This window comes from Accipiter gentilis, chromosome 15 (genome assembly GCF_929443795.1).
Source record: "Accipiter gentilis chromosome 15, bAccGen1.1, whole genome shotgun sequence".
Lineage (NCBI taxonomy): Eukaryota > Metazoa > Chordata > Aves > Accipitriformes > Accipitridae > Astur > Astur gentilis.
The window spans coordinates 2,110,309-2,123,417 of NC_064894.1; the positions used below are offsets into that span (position 1 = coordinate 2,110,309).

Sequence of the window (13,109 nt, forward strand, 5' to 3'; positions counted from 1 at the left end):
CTTATTTCAGAGTAATTTCCTTGTGGACCCATACCCTTCCATCACCTTCTGCTCTATAAATCTACTAAATACAGGCAATTTACTGTGTCCACTTCTCCACAGCTAAGTCCTCTTATGTGGAATTCTCTTCCTCATGAGTCAATGAAGTCTCTGTAGTCCCAAGTCTCTATAGTACCACTGCCAGTCTTTTAATGCTTTTGAAGGTACAAACGCTTCATAACCCGCCTCAAACAAAATGTTAGTCTCTATATAATGCAAAAATTGAATTTACGGTTATGCTTTCCACAAACAGGCTACAGTTCTCCACCCTGTTCTTTATGTTGTTAAGTTCTTCACTTCTTTCCCTGCTGCCGCTGATTTTCTCTGACCAGCCTCCTCACTGCTGGCAGAACTTACAGCACACCATCTGGGACCACCTTTCTGTATCTTTATCAAATTGATTTGCCATCTGTTCACAAGTCTCATTGGAAAGCCCATCTTTAACTTCCTCTTAATCTCCCTTATCTCCACTTTGTAACAGTTTTATGCAATTCTGTAGAGTATTTCAAATTCAGTTTATGAAAAAGACAATAGAAGGCTTTCACTCCTACTGTATGTACTGACACATATGTCTGCAATTTCTTTCAAAAAAAACAAATTAAAGCATTTAAAAATAAGGTAATAAATAAAACAAATAAATGAAGTTGATGCTTGTTTGCTGACTTCAACTTCCAATTAGATTAGTAAGGCATAAGACATCATAATCACAGTTTATGCAAGCAATGTATAATTCCACAGATCAATATGAAGGATATTATCCTAAGTCAGTAAATCAATAGTTAATTTTGTGCATTCCAATGTCTTTGACTCAACTGGACTTATTAGAGCATAAAGGAGTACACCCCATAATGACTACGTTTTCAGTCTGTGTACTGCTATATCCACTAGCTCTGTAGTACAAGGCAGACAAGGGAGTTATTTCACCAGGTCTTCTTCAAAAAAACTTTTAATTGAAGGACTATGAAGACGCTGTTCATTTTTTTAACTAAATATAGGTGGAAGATGAAATATATCAGGGATGGCAAGCCAAATCTTCAGGGCAGCACAGTGAGTTGTACTAGCAGGAGTACTTTGCAGAAGTACTGCTGCGGTTGCTGGTTTCTTAAGTGAACTCCAGCTGCTGTATAGCTCTTTTCTGGGATGTGTAATTGGTAATCTGAAACTGATTTGTCAGACAGCACATTCACAATTTCAGCACATGGATTCTCTCAGTGAAGTCAATGCATAAGTTTAAGTTGCGTACAATTCAACTTGAATTTATGTGACCTGGGAACTGTTAAGAGCTTATTGCTTGTTATATGCTGTATGCCACTCGTGGTATGTGGTCTGACCTTTAGTTAAACCGAGGTACTGTTTTAGACCAAATTCAGTGGCAGAGCTTGTCTGCTTTATTGAGACCTTAGAGAATTTCCACTCCCCCAGAAATCTGGAAATTTGTCATTGATGCAGACGCATCTAGTCTTTATTCTCACTTCAAGTGTCAGACCACCTGCTATCATCAGCTAGGAGGAAGAGCCTCCTGAAGCTCCGTTACTTCATCATACCTTCAGCATCTCTGGATGTTCTAAAATAAATTATAAGTTTTGGACATTACTTTTCTCCTTCTCCCTATTTAGCAGAAGTACAGGAGATTCTGTTTTAAATGGAAATTAAGAGCAGATAACAAATTTAGGAAATTATCTTAGGTTAGTCCAAACACCTGACTAATTTCTTTTTGGGTAATGTAAACTGTTAACAGTTAACTACTACTTCGTACTTTAGTTCTCAATTCCACAGTTCCTTCCAATTAATCCTCCTTTCACAATTTATGTAATGAGCTAACCTACTTGCGGGTTATGCTCTTGAAATATGATCTGTACAATAGACCTCCGGTCTGTCAATTCTGAATATTTTTTGGGGGGTGGGGGGGGTGGGGGGGTGGGGTGTCAGGGGAGGGGAATAAATTAATAGTATTCTCTCTCCATCCTTCACATAAACCTTCCCTGCAACCAAAATGTAAGTTCCTAAAGGACCTGAATTACTGAATTTCACCTTGTTATGAGTCCTTTTTTTTCTGCCACTTTTTATAAACAGAAACTGAACAAGTAATCATTGCTTCTTTAGGTCTGAATTGACAGTATCTTCTGTTGCTATATTGGGGATCTTATATCCGTAACATTACATTTTATTGAGAGGGAAATAATTGTGGTTTACATCAAGTAGTGACAGAGAGTTAACCATAAGGAGGATATGCGATAGCAGTAGAAGCACTATTATACAACTATAACTTTACCTACAGTTTATATTTTTTAATTTACTATGTGGTAAGTACACAGAAATAATAGCTTCCAGAAACAAAGCTCTGAAGAAACATCTATTACAATTTGCTGCATGGATATCCTATACACTAAAGTGACAGGATTTGCATTATATTCTGACATACAGAACAGTACAAGCAAAAAGTGAAGTCAGAGCTGCTGTGAAGCTACTGTGACCTTTTTTTTTTTTAATGCAAATACCGCAAAATAATTTTTTACATTATATAGACTATATGCTCCATCTGATCTTATAAAAATTATTAGGGACAATATCTCAACTTTATACAATACTTTGAATTAATTATTTTAACTTTTTTTTACAAGAAATTGCAAATTACTCCTGGTAACCATAAGCACAGCCAGAAGCTAATAATCCAATTCTTTTTTTTTTCACTTACTGTTTAGTAGCTTTTTTTGTAAAATATTTCACTGATTATATTTTTCAGTTTTATTCTATTTTTATTCTTTACTTATACAGTGAATGCAGAAAGCTTCACCCATTTTCTTTTCCTCAATTACGGTGGACTGCACCTCTTCCTTTTGCAGTGACAACACTACAGGCTTTCAACCATGCACATACTTCTCTCATTCTATTATTCTGATCTATCAGTTTGACTGAGCAATTGAATTATTTCTACATGCATGTAAATCTGAGATTTCTCTCCCTCATCCCATGGAGAGGACAGAGTGAGTGAGCGGCTACATGGTGCTTAGCTGACAGCTGGGGTCAACTCATCTCACGAGTGTCATTTTTGGTGCCTATTTTTGCTGATGCATTGTTAAGATAACATGGTTATCTAGTTTTAAGGCTCTATATCATACCACATTACCAACACCAAAGAGGAAGAATACATATTGCAAGTGTCATTCTGGCAATGCTAATTGTCTCGCTTTGACACAGAAAAATGCATCAGAGGTATTTGAGCTGTTGGACTGCAGAATGGAACTTCTATTAGGCCAGGGGTTATTTCTGAGCCATATTAGAGAGGTTCTAGTATGACTGTCAGTAGCTTGTGCTGGTATACAATAGCTCTCGGGTGACTGGAATTCTCAGGTGCAGTGGAAAATCGGAGCCTCCTTAAGCTGACATAGTTGTGTCATTCAGCTGTGTACTTCACCTATCCTGACCCCATCCCACGGTCCGATTGCTTAATGCCATCTACCGCCTGGAGAGCCAAGGTAAAGGCTGTGAAGTATATGTTGCAATCAGAGTGTATATTGGAATTCTTTCTCACATTAAGATCTTTGGTCCTTGACTTGTATAATAAGGCTACTGTAATATATCTTTGGAAGAAAATTGTGTTTGATGGAGAAATTATGAAACTCCTGAGATCTCCATCTGTTTTTAAGTCTTCCTTGATTATGCCTCAGTTGCTCCCCATCCCCCAGTTTATTACCTTTTAGAGGAGGAGGAGGAGACCCTTTAAATGTTAAAAATTCATTCTCTAGGGGATTGTTATCTTAATATCTGGGGTTTTTACAGCTGCTTTGTCTGAAGAAGAAGAGGGAATGGGTCTTCTTCCATTTTTATGAATATATGTTAATTCATTAATCCTCTTTGCATCTGCTCAGGAAACTTGGTGTATAAAATGGCATCATTTGATGTGGGAGAAATTCAGTACTCTCTGACACTGAATACAATAAGAAGGACATTCTATGTGGAATAATATAGTCGCATATAAACTGAATAATGCAATCACTTCATGAGCGAGTCTTTATGTCCCTTTCTGGATTCAACTTAAAAGATGATTCACATGAAAGTTATTTCAGAAACTTATATCAGAAATTTTAGTTTAAGTAAATATACTATAGAGAAGAACAGAGAAGAAGAAAGTATAAATATTGAATAGCAATGCATTATTATTGCTATAGCAAAATAAAACTACTAGCAATTCACTCTTTATTGTCTTAAAAATATGATACTAACTTCTCAATTTAGCAGAGCCCATTCTGTATTCATTTTCCTTTTTTTTGAGCACAAAATTATATTACTCTCAAAAATGCCAATGAACAGTCTTATAATGAAACAAATACTGAAGGTTTTTTTCTGTGCATTAACTAACATCAAAATGAACACTTTAGTATGAATGCTTACTGTAATGTTGAAAACATAGGTGAACTATATTGAGAAAGCCACTGAGGTCTGAAAAAGATCAAATTCCAGGTCTAAAATGACAGCTTGCCATTAAGTTCCTACAGTATTTATTTTGTGAATCCACATACGTAAGATTTTTTTAATGTCAGGCTTTCTCTGAAATAGTGAGTCTGCACGGATCTCACGGATTTGCTGTGTCACAGTCCATTTAAAACAAAATGGCATAGGTCTGTGACAAAGAAGGTGAGAAATGTATCACTACTGCAGGACAAAAACAAACACAAATGAATCAACAAACAAAAGCATGAAAGGCATATGAACAAAATTCTAAAACAGTGTTAAAAATTGCAGTGAGCTACCATTCTTTGTCAGGTTTAATTTTGCCCAAATTAAAAAGTCCCCCTGGATCAATATTACAATTCATTCAGTGAAGCTTAGCAGACATTCTTGATGGAATGATATGTTTATTTTATATCTATATTTATAATTTTGTCCATTTCTGTTATCTTTTTGGGGGGGGAAGGTGGTTGTTTAAACTTTTGCATATACAGCTCCATTTCATGACGCTCAGTTAAAGCATCAGCTGCAATTAGGAATAATACCTGGAATGTCTACATATACAACACAATCTCATGGAGAATAGGACAGTACATGCCTTGTGAACATAAAATTTATTTCTGGAATGCTCTCTAACCTGATTTTGAGATGGGATTATGTGTCCAGTAAGAAAGCTTGAAATATTAATTGCTGTCTACTGGTAAAGAAATACGCATTTGCAATAGCATCCAAAGACAAGAACAAAAGTGTCACAAGCTCTGTGGTCTCCATATCATGCATTTAATTTTGTCCAAGGTGTTTACTAGTTCTTGAAGCATATTTACAAAAAAATTTATACAATACATAAAGTGTTCTAACTGTGAAAAGAAGAAACAACTCTGGAAATCAGAGTAGAGGATCTGAGAAAATTCTCTTGAAGCATGTAACTTCTGTTCAAGTTTAGGAAATAGTGATAGCTGTGGGTTACCACCAGGATTTGTCAGAAGTGCTATTTCTTTCTATATGTACTAAAAAAGAAAAAAAGAAAAAAAAAAAGGCAAAACAACAAAACCCCAAACAAACAAAACCCCAGAAACCCACACATCCCTCACATACCTCTGTGATTCTGGGATGCAGTTCAGCTGGAAATGCAGACACCTAAACACGTGTGTCTGCTTCAGCACTAATGCAGCCTAGCTATACAGTCAGTGGTACCTACAAGAGTGGTGGCTTGACACCAGGTGCCCACCAAAGCCGCTCTATCACTCCCCTCTTCAGCTGGACAGGAGAGAGAAAATATAATGAAAGGCTCATGGATCGAGATAAGGACAGGGAGAGATCATTCACCTATTAGCATCACAGGCAAAACAGACTCAACTTGGGGAAAACTACCTTGATTTATTATCAATCAAATCAGAGTAGGGTAATGAGAAATAAAACCAAATCTTGAAAAATACACCTTCCCCCCACCCCTCCCTTCTTCCTGCCTCAACTCCACTCCTGGTTCTCTCTACCTCCTCCCCTCAGCAGTGCAGGGGAACAGTGAATGGGGGCTGGGGTCAGTCCGTCATGCCTTGTCTCTGCTGCTCCTTCCTCCTCAGGGGGAGGAGGACTCTGCACTCATCCTCTGCTCCAGCGTGGGGTCCCTCCCAAAGGAGAAAGTCCTTCATGAACTTCTCCAAGGTGGGCTGCAGTCCTTCAGGCACAGACTGCTCCAGCGTGGGTCCCCCGCCGGGTCACAAGTCCTGCCAGAAAACCTGCTCCAACGTGGGCTTCCCCATGGAATCACGGCCATCTTCAGGCACATCCCCCTGCTCTGGCGTGGGGTCCTCTCTCCCCGGGCTGCAGGTGGAGATCTGCTCCCCCGTGGACCTCCCTGGGCTGCAGGGGGACAGCCTGCCTCACCGTGGTCTTCATCCCCACGGGCTGCAGGGGAATCTCTGCTCCGGCGCCTGGAGCACCTCCTGCCCTCCTGCTGCACCGACCTGGGGGGCTGCAGGGCTGGGGCTCTCACAGCTTCTCACTCCTCTCTCCAGCTGCAGTTTCTGTTGTGCAGCAACTTTTTCCTCTTCTTAAATCTGTTCTCACAGAGGCGCTACCACCATTGCTGACGGGCTTGGCTTGGCTGGCGGTGGGTCCGTCTTGAAGCCGGCTGGCATTGCCTCTGTCGGACATGGGGGAAGCTTCCAGCAGCTTCTTACAGAAGCCACCCTTGTAGCCCCCCCCAGCTACCAAAACCTTGCCACGCACGCCCAGTACAACCAGGTTGTTCAGTTCACCCAAAGTGGACATCTGCAAGATGGGCAGATGACTTTCTCTCTGGGTTCTGCTGACTGCATCAGCAAGGTTTCTAGCATCTTTGTGGGTGCCTAGATTCTTAGCTCATACCACATACAGACACCTACATTTAGGCATCTAATATTAATCTGAATTCTACACCTTGCTTTAACATTTTATTAATTTAATATTCTCACAAACATGCTGGGATAAACTAGAAGAAGGAAAAAATAGCCAACCTTTCTTTCATTGTTTTTTAACCACCCCCAATTTCTCTGAAAGTCTGAATGTTTCTTAAGGGCAGTATTTATACTGTATGGTCTCAGTGTCCCTATTGAGTACATTGACAACAAATACATTCCTGACAGATTCCTGGAGGGTGTGACACAGAACGTGGGCCACCTCTGGTGCCAAAGTTTACACAATGTGAATGTCTTTCTCCTCTTCTCCTCCCATGAAGGGATCAGTTGATAGAATGCTTTTATTTCTGAGAAGAAAGAAGTTATTTTTAATACTTTTCATGTGTCAGGAACTAATATAGCTGAAGAATTTTGAAAATAAGTGCTGAAGTACTTAAAATAAAGCAATTTTGGGGGGTAAGATACTTTTTAAGCCCCTTTGAAGCCAATGTCATAGGTGTAAATGAGTATTCCTGTCACTTATAATGAGGCCATAAACACACGTAGTTGAAAATATTCTGCTCCTTTTGAATTCCCCAAATACCATGTTGACTCAATAACGGCTTTAAAATGATAAAAGCATTCCTCTTTCCCACTGCCCATATCATTACAAATAAAGAAAAAAACAATGGCTGGAAAGCACGATTATAAAACTCTTGACAGGTGTATGGATTAAGCGGAGGTTTAGAACTCACAATAGTATTGCTTTAGATTTCAGACGAAAACTTAGCAATCATTTTAATTAAAAAATATTCTCTACTAACCAGATGTAGGTCAACGCACGTAGAATTGTGTTCACAAGCATTGATTATGCAGTCATCAATGTCCTGATCACATTTCAGTCCTGCATATCCTGGGTTGCACAAACAATAGAAGCCATTGACAACTGTAACAGAGAGAGTATTTTAGTATTAAGAGTGTTTTAGAAGAAGAACCGAATGTAGTAAAATTAAGTATGTTACAGTTATGACTGCTATCTGGAAGAGATTTAGACTGGTCTTACCTAAAAGGTGTGTTCATGTTAAAAAAAACTGAAAAAAATGAAATGCAATATCTCAAACCACCTTTTTTAATATGAAAGCAGATTTATGTGCTGCATTTTACTTAAACAATTCAAATATTTTGATATAAGAATTAAAAATCAATGACCCATTACTAGCTTCTGAAAAAATCATGGCATCTTATAAGCTAATGAGTAATTTTCCATCACAAAACTGTACACAAAGTACATAAGATTTTATCTTTGATGTTGTGCCTAAATGAGATGGGGCAGTTAAACGTTGTTTGGTTTATTGAGGATTTTTTTTAGTAAGGAACACCTCATATTATACTACTATATTATAAGAAAACTTGCTTGAGTTGAATTTGGAGCTCAACCTATGATGTATTTCCATGCTTCATTTTAATCTTACCATGCTAATTATAAGAATCCTCTCTGTTTTTCAACATTAATGATCCAGACGGACAGGAATCTTTAGAATGCTACATCCATATAAGGAGCTCGTGACAGCAATAATTGCACTTCTTGCAGGCCTGCATTTATTCTAACCTCAGAGAGGTCTCTGGATTCTTCATTATCGCTGAGGTTTACCATGGAATTTATTCTGCCACTGTGTCTGTACACGTAGCTGCTATTGTATTCATTAAATGCTTTAAGTCCTTCAGACAAGGAGCGTTATTCATCTGCTAAGACTTCCTAGCTTCCTCAGGATTCCAGCTTTCTGCAGCCAGTGCACGTAGTGCAGAAGAACTGAGATGTCCACATGATACAACTCAAGTCCAGAGGCACCAAAAAGACAAGCTGTCCACAAAAGATCTGGCACTTTGTGAGCGTGAAGAACTTTACTGCAGCTCATCTAAATTCCAGTTCAAAAAGGTCTCTGAATCAATGTAGAGTATATAAAAAACATATGTAAACTTATTAGGAAATAGTCTTTACTAGATATAATATGAAGCCACTCACCTTATTCCCATGTATGGAAAGGTAGAATTCTTAAAGCTTATTGAAACTGGCCTTTTTTTTTCTTTTTTTTTTTTTTAACTAGGTGAGTTTTAGGCAATAATATATTTAGTAATTTGGGGTCAGTTCTTTAAGATCTTTTCTGAAACCAGTAAGTTGATTAGATCTACTGCAAATTTGTGTAAAAATTTTGAATTTCGGGAGAATTCTCAAATCATCATTCTCATCTTAAAAAGGATGTGGGGAAACAGAGGAGAGATGTAGCAAAAGTCAAATATTGTTGCTCAGTGCTCGAAGTGTGGGACCTATGAGGAAAATTTGAGTCTGACAGACTTGCTTTGTATTAGTCCCTTCAAAGAAGGGTTAATAGTTAAGAGGGCTATATAACAACAACTTCAAGGGCAGTCGCACAAAGGACAGAACAGAATTCATCTTAGTAGTATTAGACGATATAATAAGGGGCAATGGCCAAAAGTTACAGTTTAGGAGATTAGGAGATTGGGGGGGGGACACTACAAGAGTAGTGCATCAGTGGAATAGGCTGTCCCAAAGAGTCTGTAGAATTTCTGTCCATCCTTAGAGGCTTTGAAAACTCAGCTAGAGAAATCCCTGGCTGACCTGTTCGAGCACTGTTGATAGTCCAGCTTCATGCAGGTTTGACTACATGACCTCCAGATGTCATTCTGCTTTCCAGCCAGCATTGTAAGCGTCTCTGAAAATTACCACTTTTACATTTTTTTACCAAGTGTAGGAAATGTCTGATAGGTGGTAATAGCCCCATAAAACTTTCCAGTAAGTACTCCATACATAATGGGTACTAATAAACTTAGCCTGCCAATCCAGACAGAATATAGTAGAGTAATTCATAATCAAGTTGCTTCTAAAACCTTTAAGTATATCTATCAGTGAAAGTGTAAGTTGTACAGTTACGTGATAAAAGGCAGTTAATAGTAAACAGACACTCCATTTTGCATCAGTTTGATATTTAATGCAGTTTTTGGATTTGTTAGAATTATGACATATACTGCCTAATTGCTCCATGAGCTCCTTTTCAGCACCTGAATATTCTCTCATCGAATGCACAATGTAAGATGTGTTTGGCTAATTTAGGTATCAAAGGAGACAGCACAAATCTCATTAAAGTTTCTCATTAGCTGCAATTCTGACCCCCTGAACACACAAACCCCAGTGCCAGGAGTTGAGACGTTTTGGCAAAAATAATCCTCCTGCTACTGGCTGTGGAGCTTCAGACAAGCTAAAGTTCAGTAAATTATCCACTGTTCTCCCCAGAGCAGCTCAGTAGCTACAGAAGCTTCAACAGAAAGACTACTCTACATTAAAGTGAGTAACCAGACTGAACTCACTGTCATAGCAGTATCCATGGAGGCAAGGGTTAGAACTGCACTCATTGACATTGATCTCACAACGTGGACCTGCAAAGCCCTTCACACACTGGCATTGGAATCCAAGGGGGAAAACGTCCAAATTCATTTCTTCTATGCACACAGCTCCGTTCTCACAGGGATTGCTGGCCTCACAAGGCCTAAATTCACAGTTCAAACCTGAAAAGGAAAATGGCAAAGCTGTCAGTGTTTAACTAATGAACATATCTCTGCAGCTGCTGCCTATTATGAGCTGTAGCTTCTTTATATCCCTGGTTAAAATTGAGTTGAAGGGTGTCGTGGTTTCAGCCCGGCCGGTAACAAAGGACCACGCAGCCGCTCGCTCACTCCTCCGCCCCCCTCCGGTGGGATGGGGAGGAGACGGAGGAGAGAAAAGGAAAAGAAACTGGAACCTCGAGGGTTGAGATAAAGGCAGTTTACTGGGACAAACACAAAAGAGATTACAACAACAACAACGGCACTAATGAAAAAAAGGTATACAAAAAGAGTGATGCACAGTGCAACTGCTCACCACCCGGGACCCGACGCTCCGCCACTTCCCCCACCGAAAAAAAACAGAGACCACCCCCCGGCCTGCTCCCCATTTATATACTGGGCAGGATGTCACATGGTATGGAATAGCTCCTTGGCTAGTTCAGGTCAGCTGCCCCGGCTATGCCCCCACCTCCCAGGTTCCTGTAAAAATTAACTCTATCCCAGCTGAACCCAGGACATTATCCACCCCTTATTCTATACCATCTACATCATGCCCAGATCTTACTTTTTTTTATTTTTTTCCAATCAACCACTACAACTTTCCTTGTCTTATATATAAGTATATGGACTCCACCCCCTGACCTCGCACACACACACATGGTGTTCCTTTAGCCTATGGGCTATCCCTCTAATGTGTCCATCAATTTTGGGGCTCTATCTGTTGTAACAGTTCTTCAGGATAAGAGAGAGATGGTGTGAGATGTTGGGTTGTTGTACGCTGCCTCTGGAACTTGTGGCTAGTACATTTGGTGCAACTCATGCCCCTGGTCTGCAGGTCGAAGATGTTGATCTTGAGGAAATTGGTGGGTGCCAGTTCAAGTTCTATCGCTGTTGTACTTGGCTCAGTTTCAAAAGTCCATCCTGTAGTCATTTGGATAATTCTCACAATAATACCCTTGATATGGCATATAGACACTATAGATACAATGACATGCATTGGCAGGTTATTTAGCAGTTAAATATCATACAGCCCAATTCACTGGCTATTCTCTCCCAAAATCAAATCTCCCTGAGGTACACATCGAACCTCCCCATCCTTCTGCATCACCCACCAGGTGTACCCAGGTCCTTGAGCAAAAACAACCCCTTGAATGGGTTTGCTTCTGCTTGAGGGAGGACTAACCCAGACTGTCTTTCCTAACATACTCCTCATGCGCACTACAGGGACTTTATCCCCTTCTACAGTATGTGGATCTCTTGGTTGGGCGGGGCCAGCCCGATTGGCGGATCCTCTAGTATTAACTAACCAGGTGGCTTTTGTTAAATGTGTATCCCAATGCTTGAAAGTTCCACCCCCCATCGCTCTCAATGTAGTTTTCAGCAGTCCATTGTACCGTTCAATTTTCCCGGAGGCTGGTGCGTGATAAGGGATGTGATACACCCACTCAATGCCATGTTCTTTGGCCCAGGTGTCTACGAGGTTGTTTCGGAAGTGAGTCCCGTTGTCCGACTCGATTCTTTCTGGGGTGCCGTGTTGCCATAAAATTTTCTCTTCAAGGCCCAGGATAGTGTTCTGGGCAGTGGCATGGGACACAGGGTATGTTTCCAGCCACCCAGTGGTTGCTTCCACCATTGTAAGCACATGGCACTTGCCTTGGCGTGTTCGTGGGAGTGTGATATAGTCAATCTGCCAGGCCTCCCACTGTTTATATTTCAGCCATCGTCCTCCATGCGACAGGGGTTTTTGCCGCTTGGCTTGCTTAATTGCAGCACATGTTTCACATTCATGGATGACCTGTGAGATAGTGTCCATGGTCAAGTCCACCCCTCGATCTCGAGCCCATCTATATGTTGCATCTCTTCCCTGATGGCCTGAGGTATCGTGGGCCCACTGAGCCATAAATAGCTCACCTCTACGTTGCCAGTCCAGGTCCACCTGAGACACTTCAATCTTGGCGGCCTGATCTGCCTGGTGGTTGTTTTGATGTTCTTCAGTGGCTCGACTCTTGGGTACATGAGCATCTACGTGACGTACTTTTACCACTAGCTTCTCTATCCGAACAGCGATATCTTGCCACAGTGCGGCAGCCCAGATGGGTTTACCTCTGCGCTGCCAGTTGCCCTTCTTCCATTGCTGTAGCCACCCCCATAGGGCATTTGCCACCATCCACGAGTCAGTATAGAGATAGAGCACTGGCCACTTTTCTCTTTCAGCAATGTCTAACGCTAGCTGGATGGCTTTCACCTCTGCAAACTGACTCGATTCACCTTCTCCTTCAGCAGTTTCTGCGACTAGTCGTGTAGGACTCCATACAGCAGCCTTCCACCTTCGATGTTTTCCCACAATGCGACAGGACCCATCAGTGAACAGGGCATATTGCCTCTCATTTTCTGGCAGTTTATTATACAGCGGGGCTTCTTCGGCCCGTGTCACCTCTTTCTCTGGCGACATTCCAAAATCTTTGCCTTCTGGCCAGTCCGTAATCACTTCTAACATTCCTGGGCGACCGGGGTTTCCTATGCGAGCTCGCTGTGTGATCAGTGCGATCCACTTACTCCACGTGGCGTCAGTCGCGTGATGCGTAGAGGAAACTTTCCCTTTGAACATCCAGCCCAGCACTGGCAGTC

General features: G+C 40.8%; 1 protein-coding gene across 1 annotated transcript in view; it reads right to left on the minus strand.

Moving 5' to 3' along the window:
• The window catches only part of EYS (eyes shut homolog), a 940,845-nt gene that overhangs the window by 539,800 nt on the left and 387,936 nt on the right, over positions 1 to 13,109 (minus strand). The window contains exons 20-21 of the mRNA XM_049818234.1: positions 10,248 to 10,445; positions 7,688 to 7,809 (exon numbers count right to left, since the gene is read on the minus strand). Coding sequence (XP_049674191.1) covers positions 7,688 to 7,809; positions 10,248 to 10,445 — 320 coding nt within the window. The remainder of the gene's footprint in view (positions 1 to 7,687; positions 7,810 to 10,247; positions 10,446 to 13,109) is intronic.